General features: G+C 32.3%; 1 protein-coding gene across 1 annotated transcript; it reads right to left on the bottom strand.

Moving 5' to 3' along the window:
- Positions 1 to 11,853: 11,853 nt before the first annotated feature.
- On the bottom strand, positions 11,854 to 17,300 carry LOC112017685 (uncharacterized). Its single transcript, XM_024050137.2, has 2 exons — positions 16,806 to 17,300; positions 11,854 to 12,138 (listed from the first exon to the last, which is right to left on the bottom strand). The coding sequence occupies exon 1, from the start codon at positions 17,187 to 17,189 to the stop codon at positions 16,806 to 16,808; it is 384 nt and encodes a 127-aa protein (XP_023905905.1). The 5' UTR covers positions 17,190 to 17,300; the 3' UTR covers positions 11,854 to 12,138.
- Between the last annotated feature and the right edge of the window lie 650 nt (positions 17,301 to 17,950).

The following is a 17,950-nucleotide window of genomic DNA, read 5'->3' as shown; positions in this document are numbered from 1 at the left end:
TGGAAATCGATTTTTGTTGTTGAAGTGGATGATTATTTTTGTACTGTTACAGATATGTCTAGGCAATCCAGGTACTTGAATTTGGATGATTAATGTTGATGTTGAAGTGGATGATTAGTTTTATATTATTACAAGTTTGTCTGGGTAATGTAGGAGCAGAAATTTGTAAGGAATTTCATATTTTTCGTAAAATGATCCATAAACCAAACATGGGAATTGATTTTCCGTAAAAAATGAATTTCATTTTCCGTAAAATTTTTGACTGAACCAAACATGAGAATTGATTTTCCGTAAAATAAAAAGCATTTTCCGTAAAATATTTGACCGAACCAAACACCAGAATTGATTTTTCGTAAAACGATTTTCGAGACAGCCAAACAACCTGAATACATTTTCCTTTTCCGGAAAATAGCATTTCCGAAAAATATGTATTTTCCGGAAAACGTTTTACACAAACCAAACGCAGCCTAAATACAAAAGTTTAGCTCCGAACTTATTTGAAGTTATTTTCTTCGAAACCACTATATGATGATTAAAAAAAACCATCTTTTGTAATTTTAGTCACATAAAATTTTCAATATTCTATGTAACTCGCTCAAATAATACATATAAATTGTTTTATAAATTATCACATAATAATTTAAAAGAGATAGTTTCAAACTAATTTGAAGCTTAACTTTTTCATTTAATGCACTCCCTCAAGTTATAGGGTCTCATGAGGAGTGTTTCAACTTATCACATAGAAAGATGACCCTTGGGGAAAAGAGGCCTATGATGTCTGTCAATTGACCTTTAGTGGAAATGAAACGAAGTTCAAGGGCATTGCAGGTAATTAATTATGTCATGAATAAAAAGAAAGTAAACCTCCATATGTTTAGTGTGGCCTGAAACTCAAGATTAGCAGTAAAATAGATGGCTCCAACATTGTCACACCAAAATATTGGAGCATGAGCAAGAGCCAAAGCCATGAAACCTTAGCAACAGTATCTGCTAAAGCCTTCAAATTTTGTGGAGGAGCGAGTAATCATACGTTGCTTCTTGGAGGACCCCAGAAAGATGGCATAACCTCCTACAGAGCAACTGTCAACCACATAACCAGTCCAATCTACATTTTGAAAATGTGCATGAACAGTTGCAGAGAGAAATTCTAGGAGATCAAGCAAACCAAGATGTGTTTTATGCTTCAGATATTGAAGGATGTACCATAACCCTATGTGTACGAACTGACACACCTTGTTAATTGCAAAGGTAATGTCAAGACAAGTGGGTTGTTGTCATGTATTGTAAGGCACACATAATCTGGCAGTAAACTCTGGGATAGTGAAAGGACGATTATTTATGTTTTGAGAGTTTGATTGTGGTAGAAACTGAGTTCACATAGGCTTACAAGTAGCCATTCCAGCACTGTCAAGGAAAATTATTTGATAGGATAGAGAAGTCTCGCGCGTGGAGAAATGAGTGGTTTCAACAATGTCCTTAGAGAAAACTTGGATTATATCTCAAAAAGTCAAGGTTTACGTAGGGAGTATTGTTGGTGTCAAGGATCGATGTCACATCAACATATATACACTAAGATGCAAATTCATACATCATCACTGTTATATGGGAACAAATTAAGAGGCGTTAAATCTAGATGCATAGAACCTAAGGCAAAGGAGAAAGTTGGGGAAATGCATAAACCATGCTCTCCAGACTTGTTTAAAACCAAAGATAGAGACCATTGAAATTTGCATACATAATTTGGGTGAGTGGATCAGTGAAGCAGGGGGATAGGCCACATAAACGGTTTCAATAAGATGGCCCTTGAGAAAGAAACTGTTAGCATCGATCAAGTTAATGACTAAACCATTTGAGACAGTAAGTAATGGACAATATAGTGCAAACAAAAAATAATCAAAACCATATCAGATGCCATTATGATCTGACCAAAGAATTGAAATATCTTGTATTAGTTGATATATATAGGTGTACCATTAATTATGTGTGTATTTTTATATACACATATTTATTTATTGGTCAAGACCGATATAATTTGTAAAAGTCTTTAAAATCATAAGCACATAATTCACCTAATACGTTGGCCTCAAGCTTAAATTTCAGTCTAATAATAATAAAAACCTATATGTACTACCTATGCATAATAATGAAAAGTGAAAAGCAGAAGAAGAAGAAGAAAATGAAACTCATAAAAGAAAATGAATAGTTGAAAGTTCTCAACTTTCAATATTTCAAATATCAGAAAATTCATGTAAACTTTAGGGATGAAAACAGTATTTAAGTCTTAAAATTATTAATATATTTTACTTTAGTAAAACTCTATTATGAAAGTATAATAAAATTTAAAAGAAGCTTTACTAAGTATTTAAAAAACTTTAATAACTTATTTCAATTTTTGGTTTTGATAAAAACAATGCATGTGCTTTAGTCACGTAATTTTATAAGAAAATTTTATATTTTTAGTTTTAACATCTATTTATTGTTCATTTTTAAAATATATTATTGAATTTTTCACTTACATGTGATTTTTTTATTAATCCTGTATGTACATGTATAATACTAGTGTAATGTAATAAAAGTCTGGTGGTATCGCTTAAAATCAATGTTACGTGCCCCTTCTATCAAATGACTCATCGTGGTTTTTCTTTTCTTTTTTAAATATCAAGTAAGAATTATTATACTATGATAATAAAAAAGAAAATTTGCTTCACCTGAAACCCGATTATCAATATAAAATAAATAAATTATTATTTTATTTCATTTAAAATTCTGTTGAAAACTGATAACATCTTAAATTATATATTTATGATATATCTATTTGGGTGTTATCTCCTTATTATGCTTAATTTGTACAATTAAGTAATAATTTGCATTCTTTCTATAAAAAAAAAAAAAAAATTATGATTTGCATTAGTCCCTATTATCTATATTTACATAATTTCTTCAATAAAATGTCATTTATTTTGTATAATTTTTAATTTTCAAGAAACCATGTGAAAAAAAAAAAATTACTAGAATGTATGGAAGAAGTAAGGAAGAATGGATGTCAAACTAGAATTTAAAAAGAGCTAAAGGACCATTAAGATCATGCTTATATGTCCAAGGAGGTGTAGCTACAGTGCTTGGGGCGTGTACCATTTTTGGAAGGTTCAAATTAAAGAAAATAAATAAAAAAGACATAATTATCTTAAAATGAAAAATCAAATTTGAGTACTGATTAGTATTTTAAACATAACTCAATTTGATTAGTATTTTAGGCATATTTCTCACCTCAAAATCCAGTTGACCTAAAGTTGGAAGGGTTGGAACCATAACTTCAAGCTCTACAACTTTCTAGTTTGAGTTTTGCCAAATTTACACTTTCAAATAGCGGTGGCAAAATTAGATACGACCCGCGAATTTGACACGAAATTAGCAAATTATGGGTTTAGGCTTAATGGGTTCATGTCATATTCGGGTTTACACGACTGACCCATTTAATAAATAGATTGAGTTAGTGCACAACACATGAAACCCATTTAACTCGTCTAACCTGTTTAATTAAATGACATTTTACCAATATACACTTCAAACTCTAGGTATATAAACTTATTAGTTGTTGTGTTATTTTCTTTGACATATTGTGATTAATTATTTGGAATATTATGATATGCTTTAGTTTTGAATTATTATCTATGATGCAATTACTAGTTAGCTCTGAATTTTATTTTAAAAATATTTATTTGTTTGTTTTTTCATAAATTTTTTTTTTTCATTTTGATAAAATTTGGTAAACAAATCGACACAATTGACCCGTTTAATAAATAAGTCATGTTAGGGTTGAAGAATCTTGACCTGTTTAAAAAACATGTCGGGTTAATGTTGACCTACATAGTCGAATACTCATGAGTTGACACGACAGGAACCCAAGACACAAACACGAATTGACACTCCTATTTTTAAAAGGTTGAAATTAACCCATAAGTAGTTTCTAAAAATCTGGGCAAAGATCAAAAAGTCACAAGTTTTTTTTTTTTTTTTTTTTGCTTTGAAGTTAGGGTTTCAATGGGGGCTAAAGCAGAGGAATTTTGGAGACACAAAACTTGTATTTTTTTTTTTTTTTTTTTATTCTCTTGTGCCAACCTAAGCCTTCAACTAGGATTAGGGGTTATATTTTCTTTGTACGGTATGAATATTCATTGTGATTCTTCCTAAGGTTCAAGATGACAAAATAGTTGATTTCTCAAAGAGATTTCGTTTGATGTATGAATTCTTCCATTCTTTTAATAATTTAAATCATACTTTTCTTATTGTTTAGATGAATTTCTCATAGTTTCAATTAAAAATTAAGTTTTAAAGAGAATGAGATTTTCTTAAACTATTCTAAATGCATTGTTAATCCAGGGTACCATGTGTTCTTGGATTAGCTCCGTTCAACCAAATTATAAGTTTTTCATTGTCTAAAAACAATCAATTATGAAATATATATATATATATATAGATCACAAAGAATTTCATATCAATATAAGGAATTTATCATCCACATCCCCAACTCGATAATGACTGATTTAAATCAATAGTGTAAATACTAAAAATATATAGAGGACCACCGTCATAGCCAACATTGAGTTGGGGATAGTAGTGGTGGTAGAGCCAACAGCAACGACAGTGAAGATGAAGGGTATTTTTTTTTTTTTTTTATAACTAGGTTTGTGATTAGGATTATCTAAGTAAATAATTATAACACATGACACAATAGTGCTGGATGGATGGACCACTAGACTTTACTAGTATGGTCCTCCAAGAGCACAAAGTAATTTATCCTGCGTTAGTGAGATATACGGTTAAAAAATTACTATTAATTACCATTAATAAGAGTTTCTTATAGTCATTTATGTAACTCAAAGTGATCTAGTGTGTACATCCCAAATGCATGTGATTTAGCATTCTCATATTCCAAATCATTGAAGCCTCACGTTCCAAATCTTGGCGTGGAAAATCTCTCTTTTCTACTCATGCAGTTATTGCAGTACTGTGCCGGCAAAGTGTTAAAGCCAAACCCTAGGGAAAAAAAAAAACTATAAAAACAGAAGGCTAATGTGATCAATTCGCGCAGTATAATAATACAAAAGCAATCAGAGAAACTTGATTGCAGAACAAAAGCAAACCGCAATACTTGAATTAATATTGGCTGCAGGGAAATAATTAGTTTCAATGTCACTGAACTTGCTTATTGTCTTAGTTAATAAATATGCTTAAGGTATCTGTAACAATTATCAGGGGAAAATTAAAAAGATACCTAGAATAGTGGGGCAGGGTCTAATATATAGTCTTTTTCTCCCTAACCTCCTAATAAAGATAAAGAACATACAGCAACAAAAATGAACCCATGATTTCAAACTGAAATATTTAGCTGTTGGTAGTTTTTAAAGTTGAAAAAGAATATATAACGAAATAATGACCGGGGAAGGTATATATGCCTGCAGGTGGTCCTGTTATATTTTGAGGTGCTGCCATCGAAGTGGAAATTAAGCAATGACGTATTCATTACCCTCCAACTCTACACACACACACACCCAAAAAAAAAAAAAAACAGAAGTTCCCTTCGAGTATTAAGCTATGGCAATGTGTACAATGGTGACAGACTTTAATAAATTAATTAATTAATTAAAAAAAAAACACACACATACACATGCATGGGAATGAAGTTCTAACACAAAGGTATACCACAAACTCTACTAAAAATCTTCCAACTCTGTACAAAAAAAAAAAAAAAAACAACAAAACAAAAACAAAACAAAACAAAAAAACAAAAACAAAAGTTCCCTTCAAGTATTAAGCTATGGCAATGTGTACAACGGTGACAGACTTTAATAAATAAATTAAAATTTTTAAATAAATTTAAAAAAAAAAAAAAAAAAAAAAAAAACAAACAAACAAACAAACACATGCATGGGAATGAGGTTCTAACACAAAGGTATATTATAAATTCTACTCAAAAGTTATGGCAATTTTTAAGAGGGGATGAGACAAGTTAGCAACAAATTTGACATTCACAAATAACCTCTAAGCGTGAATCAAAGATCAAGTCAATTTAAACAAAATGCAACAATATAACTTATAAGTTCGCGTCCTTGATGTGTCGTGCTTCTACCATATATGGGGTCAAAAGACAAAATAAATAGAATCATCTTAAAGATACTACAAATTTTACTATATAACCTTATAAATTGACTTATAATCAATCACAAAAAAAAATATATATATATATATATAAATATATATAAATATGTATATATTAATATATTCATGTATTTATTATGTTATTTAAGTTATTCCAACTACATTTGTCAGTTTGTAAATTAGTAATATATTTAGTATTTTCCAAACAAAAAAAAAAAAAAATGGCTCTTATGTTACCAATATGACTATGTTTCAAAATACAATTTCTACTTTAAGACATTTAGGTATTTTTGTTTAATAGTAATTAAATATTTTCCTAAAGATTCCAAAAATAGCCTACTGGCTTGTAGATTTACTGACATCCACGCCTTTTTCAATCCCTATGGCACAGGTTAAATCTACCTCCCCCTCCCTTCCCGAAAAGAAAGCAAAAAAAGGAATATAAATATAAATAAATAAAATATATATATATATATATATATTATAGGCCATTGAAAATTTTGTCTACTTCCAAATTCAATATTACGAGAAAATAAAATGCGTTGGAATGAAATAAATAAACACATTCATATGTTTGGTTGTAAGTTGTAACATTAAAATAAAGCAAATGACAACTCTCTATTTTCACAGTACAACCAAAGCAAATGACAACTCTCTACTCCCCCACCCCATAGAATCCTCTCTATTTCACTTGAGATAGATAAAATCTATTTTACAGTTAAAATTTTTTGTATATATAGAATTGCTACATTATTTAAAATTTAAAATGACATAATACTAGTTCAATATTTAATTTGAACCTTAAAATGAATCCATTTCAAATGGAGAAAATTATTTCTGGATTTATCATGTCTTGCAATATTTGGATGATATGCCAAGAGTTGACAACATCATATTTTATGTCCACTTATTGCATTAGGGATGCTATATTTAATGTCCACTTATTGCAATAGGGATGCTATGGCATAAAACAATCACAATGACCTATCAAAAAAGGAAATCAATCGCATTGCTCTCTGGGTCCAATTTTCTCATACCAAAGTTTTTGCTTTCTTTAATTGTGCTAATTAATATAGAAGAAAAGTTGCTGCTTTCTTTAATTTGAGCAAGAAGGAATAGAAGAAATGAAGAATTTAGGCCAATGTTAACTTTATGAGTATGGAGGTGTGTTATAAGTATAAGCTGACTTTGACACTGTGATTTTCATTTTTATGATGTAGAACTAGAACCCCATGTCCAGGGTAAACGGTAAACCCCGCTAGCGAATTATATCAGGGGAGTACGAATTCGGAATGTTTGTTTTCCCTTTAAGTGCATGTGGGCTCCTATCTAAAAAAAATAAGAGGTAGATATGGGCTCCTATTGGGATTTTATTGTAGATAATCTAAGCTAATGAAATGAAGTAATCAAACTTAGCTCCGGATTTGATTGTAGCCAATCTAAGATTTTGTTGTTTATGGTCCTCCTCCTATGGAGATTAATTTGTTTTTGTTTTACGATTTGTCTGGTGTGTGGTATGTACTTTGAGAGACTTATGTCTTTCTCTGTTCCTTAGTTTTTTCTCAGTTTAATAAACTCTTGAATTACCCAAAAAAAAAAAATGAAGTCATCAAAACAAACTTCCAAATTCCAAACATATGGGGGATTTGAAGGATAAAATTTTCTAGTTTATTGAATTTTTATGTTCTTTTCATTTTGCCACCACCCATGCATTCTCTTACAATGTTGTATTACCTTATACTTTATTTTGTGATGCTTTACGACATTTCTATCAACTTCAATGAAATTTAAGGATGTGGGAAGTGTAACATCATTTATTGAGAGAGAAATATAGATATATATATATATATATATATATCCTCACATTTTCATTCTTTCTCTAATTTTCTTCTTCAATCCCCATCTGGGTCTGTGTCTATTTACATAGTGTAAGGTTTAGGATAAAATAATTTTTTCTTCAATAGTTTTTTTCAATAGGTGACTTGACAGTTGCAACATCATCAAATTCCTTTAAAGTTAATAGAAATGCATCACGGAACTACGGAACAAACCATAAGGGAGGTATCTAGCACAAAATAAAACTCAAGATAACTGCATGTTCTAAGGGCCACAGGATATATAGGATCTATAATTTGTCCTATTTTTAAGCACAGAGTTTTAATCAAGAGTATTATATTTGCAGATTTCTTTATATATTATTATTTCCTCTTATTTTCACTGTACAACCAAACAATTAAGGGATTGGGTATCAACTATCAACTTTCCTCTCCTCCTTTTTCATTATTAAAACATTCAAACAAGTTGGAAGGATATTTATTATTTACTCTACTCTCCACTACTCTCCTCCTACTCCCTCTTTTATTCTCTCCTTTCTCCAAATTTTCAAATATAATTTAAAATTTGCGGTCAGCTCAGGGTTAAAATCTTAAAGATATAGATCACCTTAACTAGTAAAGATGCCTCTACTCAAAACAAAAACAAAAACAAAAACAAAAACAAAAACAAAACAAAAAGGCCACAATGTTCAAGTAAAAAAAACTTCTTATAAAAAAGAGAATTTCACTAACCTAGGTTACCTTCGGATGCATAATTAGGGAACTTAAAATTGAGAAACAAACTTAAATATAATATGTTGACATGCATGAATTATTTAATAGGTTGTGTTAACAGGCACCGTAAGGTGCCCGTTAACAACACAATTATTGGCAGCTTTTCAGCTTTTTGAGCAACTTTTGACAGCTTTTGGCAATTTATTTTATCTCTTTTGATAATTTTTTTGACAACTTTTTTCTTTTTCTTTTTCTTTTTAAGTGAGACACAAAAAAAAAAAAAAAATGTTAACAATCACCACACGGTGCTTGTTAACATTTCCCTTATTTAATTAGTCCAATGTCACCAAAATTAATTGTTATATACCCCATAGGCATCAACGGCATTAAACTTTTAACATCAACCCACCAAACTACTTTATTTAGCAAAAAAAAAAAAAAACCTACTCTATACTTTATAGTACATACTGATTGAAGTTTCATTGATTTTATAGGAAAGAGCCCAACCTATAAAAATTAAAGCTAGCTCATTTAATTACCTGTGTGACCAGCTTCCTATATAATTTGTTCATCAAATTCTTGTGCTCATTTATAGGGACGGTAATAGGACGGCCTATTTGCATAGGTGTAATGCCCTCGTTGTTGGGATCAATAGGGTTCGTGGCAGATGTAATTATGTCTACGAAGCATGGAGGCAACAACATAATAGTTCTTTTTCTTCTTTTTTTTCCTTTTTTTTCTTTTTTTTTTTTTTTTACGGGAAAAGTTAATAGATGCGCATTGGTTTAGGAACTTCTTTTATAAATATTTTATAAAAAAATGATAAAACAATTTTTTTTTACGACTTTTTATATTTCTAATAAAAATGATATCAAAACTTAATATGACTATTTAAAAACATTATAACAATTCTTGAAAAGCAAGGACTCGCACACTAATAACATTAATTAATCATTTAATATCTTTCAATAAATTAAAAAATACTATATGCAAAGTAATACTACAGATACAAACTATTTTACAATATTTTTACAAACTGTTAATGTGGTTTTAGTAATTTTCAAATAACTATTGGTAAACATAAATGTAATGTTAGTAGTGGACCCATATTAGAACTAATAATAATTTACCACATCAGCAGTTTATAAAAATGTTGTAAAATAGTTTGTGGCTGTAGCATTACTCCTACATACATACATCTTGGAGACAATTCTTGAAAAGCAAGGACCTGCACATTAACAATACTAGCTTGTAACCCATATATATGCATGGATACACTTAAAGATATACAATAAGATGCATAATATAATTCCTAAAATATATAATTTAAATACTATTGATAGTCATTTTTATATTTTATTAACTCTTTACAAAATTTTGTAAAGATATTATTAGGTATAAAATGTAAATTGTCCTTTTTTTTTTTTTTTTTTTTTTTTTATAATTCATTTATTCTAGACTATTTGATTTTTGTACTTAATAACTCACTTGGATTAATATTTATAATGTGATCCCACATTTGATTCTAAAAATAAAGAAATAAAACTCTTTAAGAATAAATAATTTATGACACATGGTCTAAAATTGAAACTCTAATTTGAAATTCTAATTTGAGTTTCTCTCACCTTAACCTATTATTATTATTATTATATAGATTAATTAATAATTTAATATCTTTCAACGTATACTACATGCATAGTGATGAGTGATGACCCTTAAAACCCTCTAAATGGCAAATACCTCACAAGCATAGTGATGAGGTTACAGATTGTGCAAATTGTTTTTCTCATTCTGTACGCTTTTTTAGAAGAAGAGCTAAACTATTCTACCCAAAATCTGTCCCTTTGGGCTTATTTTTGTAACAAGTTAAGGCCCATCCCAATGTCAGACAAGCATCCTTGGATCTGGGCTTTGTAGATTCAGATGTTCTGGACCCTTCCTTGCTTTCACTTTTAGCATCAAATTAAGGAAAATGTTAATAGATGCCCTAAGAGTATTGTTCAAAATATATTTTTAAAAACTTTTTATGGGAAAAAAAATAATTAATTTCTTTTATGACTTTTTATATTTCTCATAAATGCGGTGTTAAAACTTTTTAAAAATTGTTTATTAACAATTACCCTAACTAGACACCTCTAAACTAAACCATGAATTAAAGACTAGAAGGGGCAATTTTAGAGGGACCTTTCACAGACTAGAACTGGGCTTGAAAACTTCCTACATCATCATTGTCTAAACTCTTGTACACGCTTATCAGACAGCCATTTCGAAGCTAGTTAGATCTCATATCTTCAAGCATGATCTCTTAAGGGTTGGAAGCACATGGAAACAGAACTCGAAACAATGAACTTGCGGGAAACAGACATGGCAATGAGCAGAACACTAGGAAGAAAAGGAAGCTTCACTTTAAGGAGTTCCTCTTCAACAAAACCATATGATTTCATTTCTTGTAATTGGCATTAGAGCTAGTAAGCCACTACCGCCTTCTAAATAACTGCTCAAAACTAGGAACATATTTATTTGAACCTTTAATGAAATGATCTCATTTGTCATCACACCTCAGGTACAACACTCTCCAAAAGTCCTTTCAGTTTTGGTTAACTTGGGAGGTCTTAGAATTCAAAATTTCGGATCAGTCAAGATTTTTCTAGTTGAGCCCTGTGTTTAGATGGAGTGAGATGGGGGGAGAAGAGATGGAAAGAGGGGGTTTAATATATTGAACATGAACTATAATATTCTGGGCACCCGTTCCCCTCTCCTCTCCCTCATCTACCTCCTTTCCAATCATACACCCTAAGTACTTCATGGTATGGTACATTGGTACCTCTTCCCAAATATATTCATGAGACTTCCCTCCAGAATATCATGACTACCTGTTTCAAACATTGTCTTTTCCTATCACAAAATGTCTCAATCAACGAAATGATATGGGTACATAAGCAGAGTTTGCTATACCGACAAATACAGAACAGCGCCCTACATAAGAAAAGTTGATCATCTTGATTAGGGAGAGGCAAAAACAGAAAGAAAACAAGAAACATGAGACTTACCCCCCCGTCCTTTCCAAATTCTGGCAGGGAATGTTTATTTAGTTGCAGTGGTGAAAAGACAATGACACTGAAGAATTTCACTAGATCATCACATGTAAAACAAAACAAAACTAGAAGTTTGAGATTTCATAATCATCTAAGTCATCCAGCACCGAACCTGCGGTTGTATTTGGATTTTGTACAAACATCTGAATGCAAGAAGAAAAAGGAAATAAAACCCAATTGCAGGCAAGGTAAACAAATTTATTAATTCAAAGACATATCCTCTTTAATGGACAGTCTATGCAAATCTCTACTCTGGAATAACCTCAGTCAAGGAGCAAGACAGGGAGAAACAGACGGAAGACCGGAGCACAACCATTTCACCACAATCCAAGCCTCTGTTGATATGCCAAAACATAATTAGAGTCATTTAAAGTGACTGCAGCAAAGAATACATAAAAGAACAGAAATAATCTATTCCCGTTGCAACAGGGAACAGATATAAATACATACTCTGAAAAACCCAGATGAGGCCCTTAAGAACAAGGTGAGAGTAAGGTCATAGGTTCAAGTCCCATTGGATGTACGTGCGACTTTCCAATGAAAAAGAAGATTTTAAATAAGACAAAAGAAAACAGACAAGATACCCAGATAGTATTCTTGTTATAAAATCTGGGTATCTCAGTCTGTATTCTTGTTATTCAATTTGAGTATCTCAGATTGTATAACAAGAATACAAAACCTATGAAACAAACAAGGATGAAGGATAACAGAAAAGCATGGCACATCTGTATTTCCCAAGGAATTTGAACAGCCCCCTTTTGTTATTAATAGGCTTTGAAGATATAAATCCAGCCAGAACACAGCCAAACAGCCTTACAGAAAATTGAAAGCCATCACCAGAACCGGTAACTGGTAATATAGGGTCAACTTAGGATGTTACTAAATATGGTCAAAACTGAAGACCCCCACCCAACCAAATAAAAAACAAAAACAAAACTTGGAACTGTACATCCAAAGGGACATTTAAAATACACGCTGCAGATTATTTTACTCTTTGTATAACACAATTACAGTTACTCATAAAATCATTTTGGCATAATTCATATCATCCATTGGACTATTGGAGGAAATCCAGATATAAAAGCAAGCTACCACACGGCTTTCCTCAGTTTTCCCACCAAGTTTTTGCTCTTTATTGCTATGTTTTTTGACCTTAGATTGGTAGATATATCATTCATGGTGTAAACCATAAAGATTAAAGTATACAAACTTAAAGAACTTATTGAGATGGAAGATATTTACACCTTAGCCTTGAGGTTATGCCCCACATCACAGCAGTCAGAAGGGCAACAAGCTTTGCTTCTGTCCCTTGCCTTTCCCAACAATGCTGTTATCTTTAGCCTTTAGAGGTGCTTTTTTAAATTATAATCTAATTGCTGAATGCTACACATTCTCCAGGTCCTTATAGAAGACCCAAAAAACTTCCTTCATACTAGTTGACTGTATTATGGCATGATATAAGGGCAATTTTGTCAAAATGGTCCACCAATGCATGTTCACATTATCAACTTACATAGGTAAAAAGCAAACAGGCTACGGCTTTATATATATATATATATATATATGGTAAGTTGCACAAGCATCCAATAGGTTTTAGACCCAAGCCTCACCTTCCACCCATTCTTATAAGAGGAGGAAGTCTCATTTAAGCCATAGATTATTTGCCAATGAGCTCTAGCTCAACTGGCACCATCTATAGTTACTGCACAAATTAAGCTACCCTAAAGAGCACTTATTCTTTGTTCGTGGCTAAATCATGGTAAGGATTTGATGAATTGTACTTTGATAACTAAAGACTTCCTTTATTTAAACAAGTGCAAGGGGGAAACAAGGGGGGAATACAAAATGATCTCCTAGAAATTACAATCTAAAATTTAAAAGATAGAAAAAAAATATATCGAATAAGAAATAATGGATTTTTCCAAAGGCAAACAATTGTTAGATTTAACAAGACAATGACACTTTTTTAAACATTTTTCTAAAATTATATATACCTACATACATGCATACATATATTTTTACAATGTGCTTATATAAGCAATTCTCCACTCAAGAGCCAAATTAATGAGAGACACAGAATCAGAACGTGATTAAATTGAAAGTCTAAAGCACATTGATATTACTAATTAAATACTCATGCACCTAAGGGGATTTTACCTCATCCTCAACCAGCCCCCATACTTAAGGTGGGTAGAAATGTGATTGGGCCTAAAGTCCATTGGCAGCTTAATAGAAATGAAATAGATTCTTATATAGGAATGTCACAGGTTCTAAGACTTTACATGCATGATCTCCCTCTCCAAACTGAAATGTCCACAACCACTTATTGATTACACTCATAGTTTCTCTTTTTATATAAATTTAGTATGACACGCTACATCACTTGCATCAAAACTACCCAAAACAATGCCAACTATTTGCTGTCAAACTCTTACCCACTTCAGAGGAACAATGGACACAAAAACTTGAGCTACCCACAACATATAACATATAACACACACATACATGAATTCTTAAAAGATAAACTTGAATCTCAAAACACCAGCATTATACTCTTCAACCATGACAATCCCAAAACAGTATAAATCCACAACTCTTACACTCAAAATACACATTTCCCATCTACAACAACTAACCAATTATACATTATGACATCACCACTAACAAAAATAACTCACAAATCAAATACAAGCCTTCCCAAACCCCAAATCAAATATAAGCCCTCCCAACCCCCAAATCCACAACCCCAAACACATATAATCTCGAAACCCATTACTCTACAACAACAACAACAAAACCTTAGTTCCCAAATTTTAAGGTCAGTTATGAATTTTCAACAAACTACCCAAGGTTGGCAATATGAATTCTTTTCTTCTATTCTATTCTATCCAAAGTCATACTCTCTGATACTCCCATAATACTACTTCCAAATAATTACTTTTGGTCTTTCTCTACCTTTTTTTGTTCCCTCAACTTGAATCAACTCAATCTTTCTCATTAGTGCATAATTGCTTTCTTTTGAACGTGATCAAACAATCTTAGGCGACTCTCCATCATCTTTTCATCAATAGGGTTCACCACTATTTTTAAGTGAAATTCCTCATTTTAAATCCTATCTTTCCTTATATTTCCATTTATCCAATATAACATTTTCATTTTAGTTATACTCAATTTATTAATATGCTTTTTTTTTAAATAAGTAATAAACACTTTATTGCAATCAAAACAGACCCAAGTACACAGGAAATGTACTATGGGTGTAAAATAATTAAGATCCCAAATTACAATGATCAATCAAAATAGGAAGAGAAGAAAAGGAATATGTTTGTTAAACTAAGCTCCACTCGAGCAAAGAGTGAAAGAAAAAAAGACTTAATCTTGAGAATAGAGTGTTCACATCCCTCAAAACTTCTAGCATTCCGTTTTCAACTGAATTTATGAATATGCTATTTCTTAATCACCTAAAATTCAATACCATAGAGTATAACTGGCCTAATAAAGTCTAATAAAATTTTCCCCTAAGAATCTTTTGATCTATTTATGGATATGGTCTACTCTTCAACTGTATGGGGGTTGGGTCCTGATAAGGTTTGTTGGAAGCTAGCAAGGAGTAGAGGTTTTGAGGTTATAGGATTCTATCTTTCTTTCTACCCTCCTACTCTCTTATGCTTCCCTTGGAGAATGATATAGCAATCGAAGGTTCCTCCAAGGGTAGCTTTCTTTTCATGGTCTATTCCTTAGGTAAGATTTTAACAACAAATAACCTTCACAAAAGACATGTGCTAGTTCTTGATTGGTGCTATATGTGTAAGAGTTGTGGGAAGTCATCGGATCATCTTCTGCTTCATTACCCCATAGCTTGTGAGTTGTGGTTGTTGGTGTTCTGTTTGTTTGGAATCCACTGGGTTATGCCTCACAAGGTTATTGAGTTGTTTGAATCTTGGCAAGGTAAGTTTGGACAACATCGCAACATAGATTTTTGGAGACTTGTGCCTCATTGCTTGATATGGTGTATTTGGCATGAAAGGAAAGCTAGAAGTTTTGAGGGATGTCAACGTTCTATGCTAGAGATTAAGTCTTGTTTTTTGCACACTCTCCTTGATTGGAGTGTGGTTTTTTGTCATCTTTCTTGTTCTTCCCTTACTGTTTTACTTGATCGCTGTAATTTTGATTCCTGATTTGTGCCCCCATAGTACATTCCTAATGTAATCGGGTTGGCTATTTTCTTTTATTTAATAAAATTTTACGTTACCTATCAAAAAAAATAAAATAAAATTTTCCCTTTTTAACTTAAAAAGTTATCTATGATTACACAAAAGTTACATCCCATACACTCTGTTTTAGTCCCACTTAACCAAAGGTCTTCATAGTCTAAGGCATCTTGCCATATTTTTAATATGACATTAATTCCATGTGTAATTCCATCCTCTCATTTTTCTTCTCAACCAAACAAATAAATTTCTATCTCTCCACTTTTCCATCCTCCAACCAAACACGAATAGGAGAAAACTAATATCTTCTATCCTCCCACTTTTCTATCCCCTCCACATTTTCTATCCTCCCACTTTTCCACTCGTCCAACCAAATGGACCCTTAAGGTTGATCAAGTTAGCGAGCACATCCGTCACTAGTGCAAAGATATACAGACTAATCCTTGATGCAAACCTATACTGATAGTAGTGATGCCTACATTTGTTTTCACACACATCAGTTACTACCCATTACTCTAAATCCCAAATACAAAACACCCAAATCACCAAATCCATCCACACCCTAACCCATCATCTTATCAAATCATTCAAAACAATTCCTAAGCACTAAACAAAACAAAGCCCCTAAAAAGTAAAAACCCATCATCCCAAATCCCCAATTTCACATCCAAAAACGCCAAAACACAAAATCATGAAATACCCATTTCTCAAAACCCCAAATCACAAACAACCATGATCACCAAAACCCACAAAACAAACAAAAAAGAAGATCACAAGCAAAGAGCTCTGACCTATTTCTGGTACCCTCCACCGTGAGTATCCAAGTCCTCCTCCACCGCAACGGCGAGATAGGGTCTGGGAAGGTCTTTGACATCGAAGGTGGTCTCTTTCATCAACTTCTCCACATCAGCTTTCTTGAGCACAGTCCGGCGAATCGGAGGGCGGTTGCGACGCTGGTCGCGAGTATAGTACTTGATGTCGAAGACGGTCTCCGGGTTTGAAGTGGGGACCCATGGCTGGACCTTGGTGGAGGCAGGGCTCTCCACACGGTACTGGGTGGCGGGGAGAATAGAGTTTCTGTATTCTGGGTGGGATTGTGGGCCAGTGAACTCCCATGGCTTCTTGATGTAGCGCTTCAGGGTGTCCAAGATGGATGAGGCTGGCTTCTTCGCCATTGGAGGAGAGAGAGCAAAGGAAGCAAAGCAGTTGCTTTGTTTTGTAGTTTCTTTCGGATCAGAAGGAACAGTAATGGAAAAATGGAAACAGGACCGGTCGATGCTGTTCTTTCAGTTTGGAATAACACATTTTCGTTGGTTTTTTTTTTTTTTTTTTTAATGTTATAAATATAATTAACATCAAGTTTATTATATCAATATTACAAATAAATTAATATAAAAAATGAGAAATGATATGTCTACAACATTTTTACAACAAATCTTAAGTGGCAAGTTGTTACTGATTGTTATTGTTGGGGCAAAAAAGTAATCTTAGTGTTAGTTTCAAATTTGAACCAATAATAATTAATCACTTGTGACTTGTTGTAAAATTATTATAGACATAGCATCTCTCATTAAAAAAATTAGGTAAATTCCACTAAACTCTTGAAGTTTGGGTTAATACTGACTAGGTTCAAAACTTTTCAAAAATAACCAACTTATACTTAAAAGACAAATTTGTCCTTAACTAGCCCAAACCCTTCTCCTTTCTCTCTCAGACCTCTAGCTCCCTCTCTCTCTCACCTACACCAATGGCGGCTCCCTTTCTCTCACTCATACTCACGGCGGCTGAAAACTCTCTCTTTCATGGCCAAAACCCATTTTTTTCACTACCATCTTCCACTCTCTTCTTTAATCAGTGTCATGGAGGCATTTGGCTAAGGATTTTCGAGCTTCACATCACCACCATTGCTATTGTTCCATGCCAACAACTTTGATCT

Source organism: Quercus suber, unplaced genomic scaffold, assembly GCF_002906115.3.
Source record: "Quercus suber isolate HL8 unplaced genomic scaffold, Cork oak 2.0 scaffold_447, whole genome shotgun sequence".
NCBI classification, from domain to species: Eukaryota; Viridiplantae; Streptophyta; class Magnoliopsida; order Fagales; family Fagaceae; genus Quercus; species Quercus suber.
The sequence above is the reverse complement of the archived record's forward strand: the minus strand, read 5'-3'. Positions and strand labels throughout refer to the sequence as shown.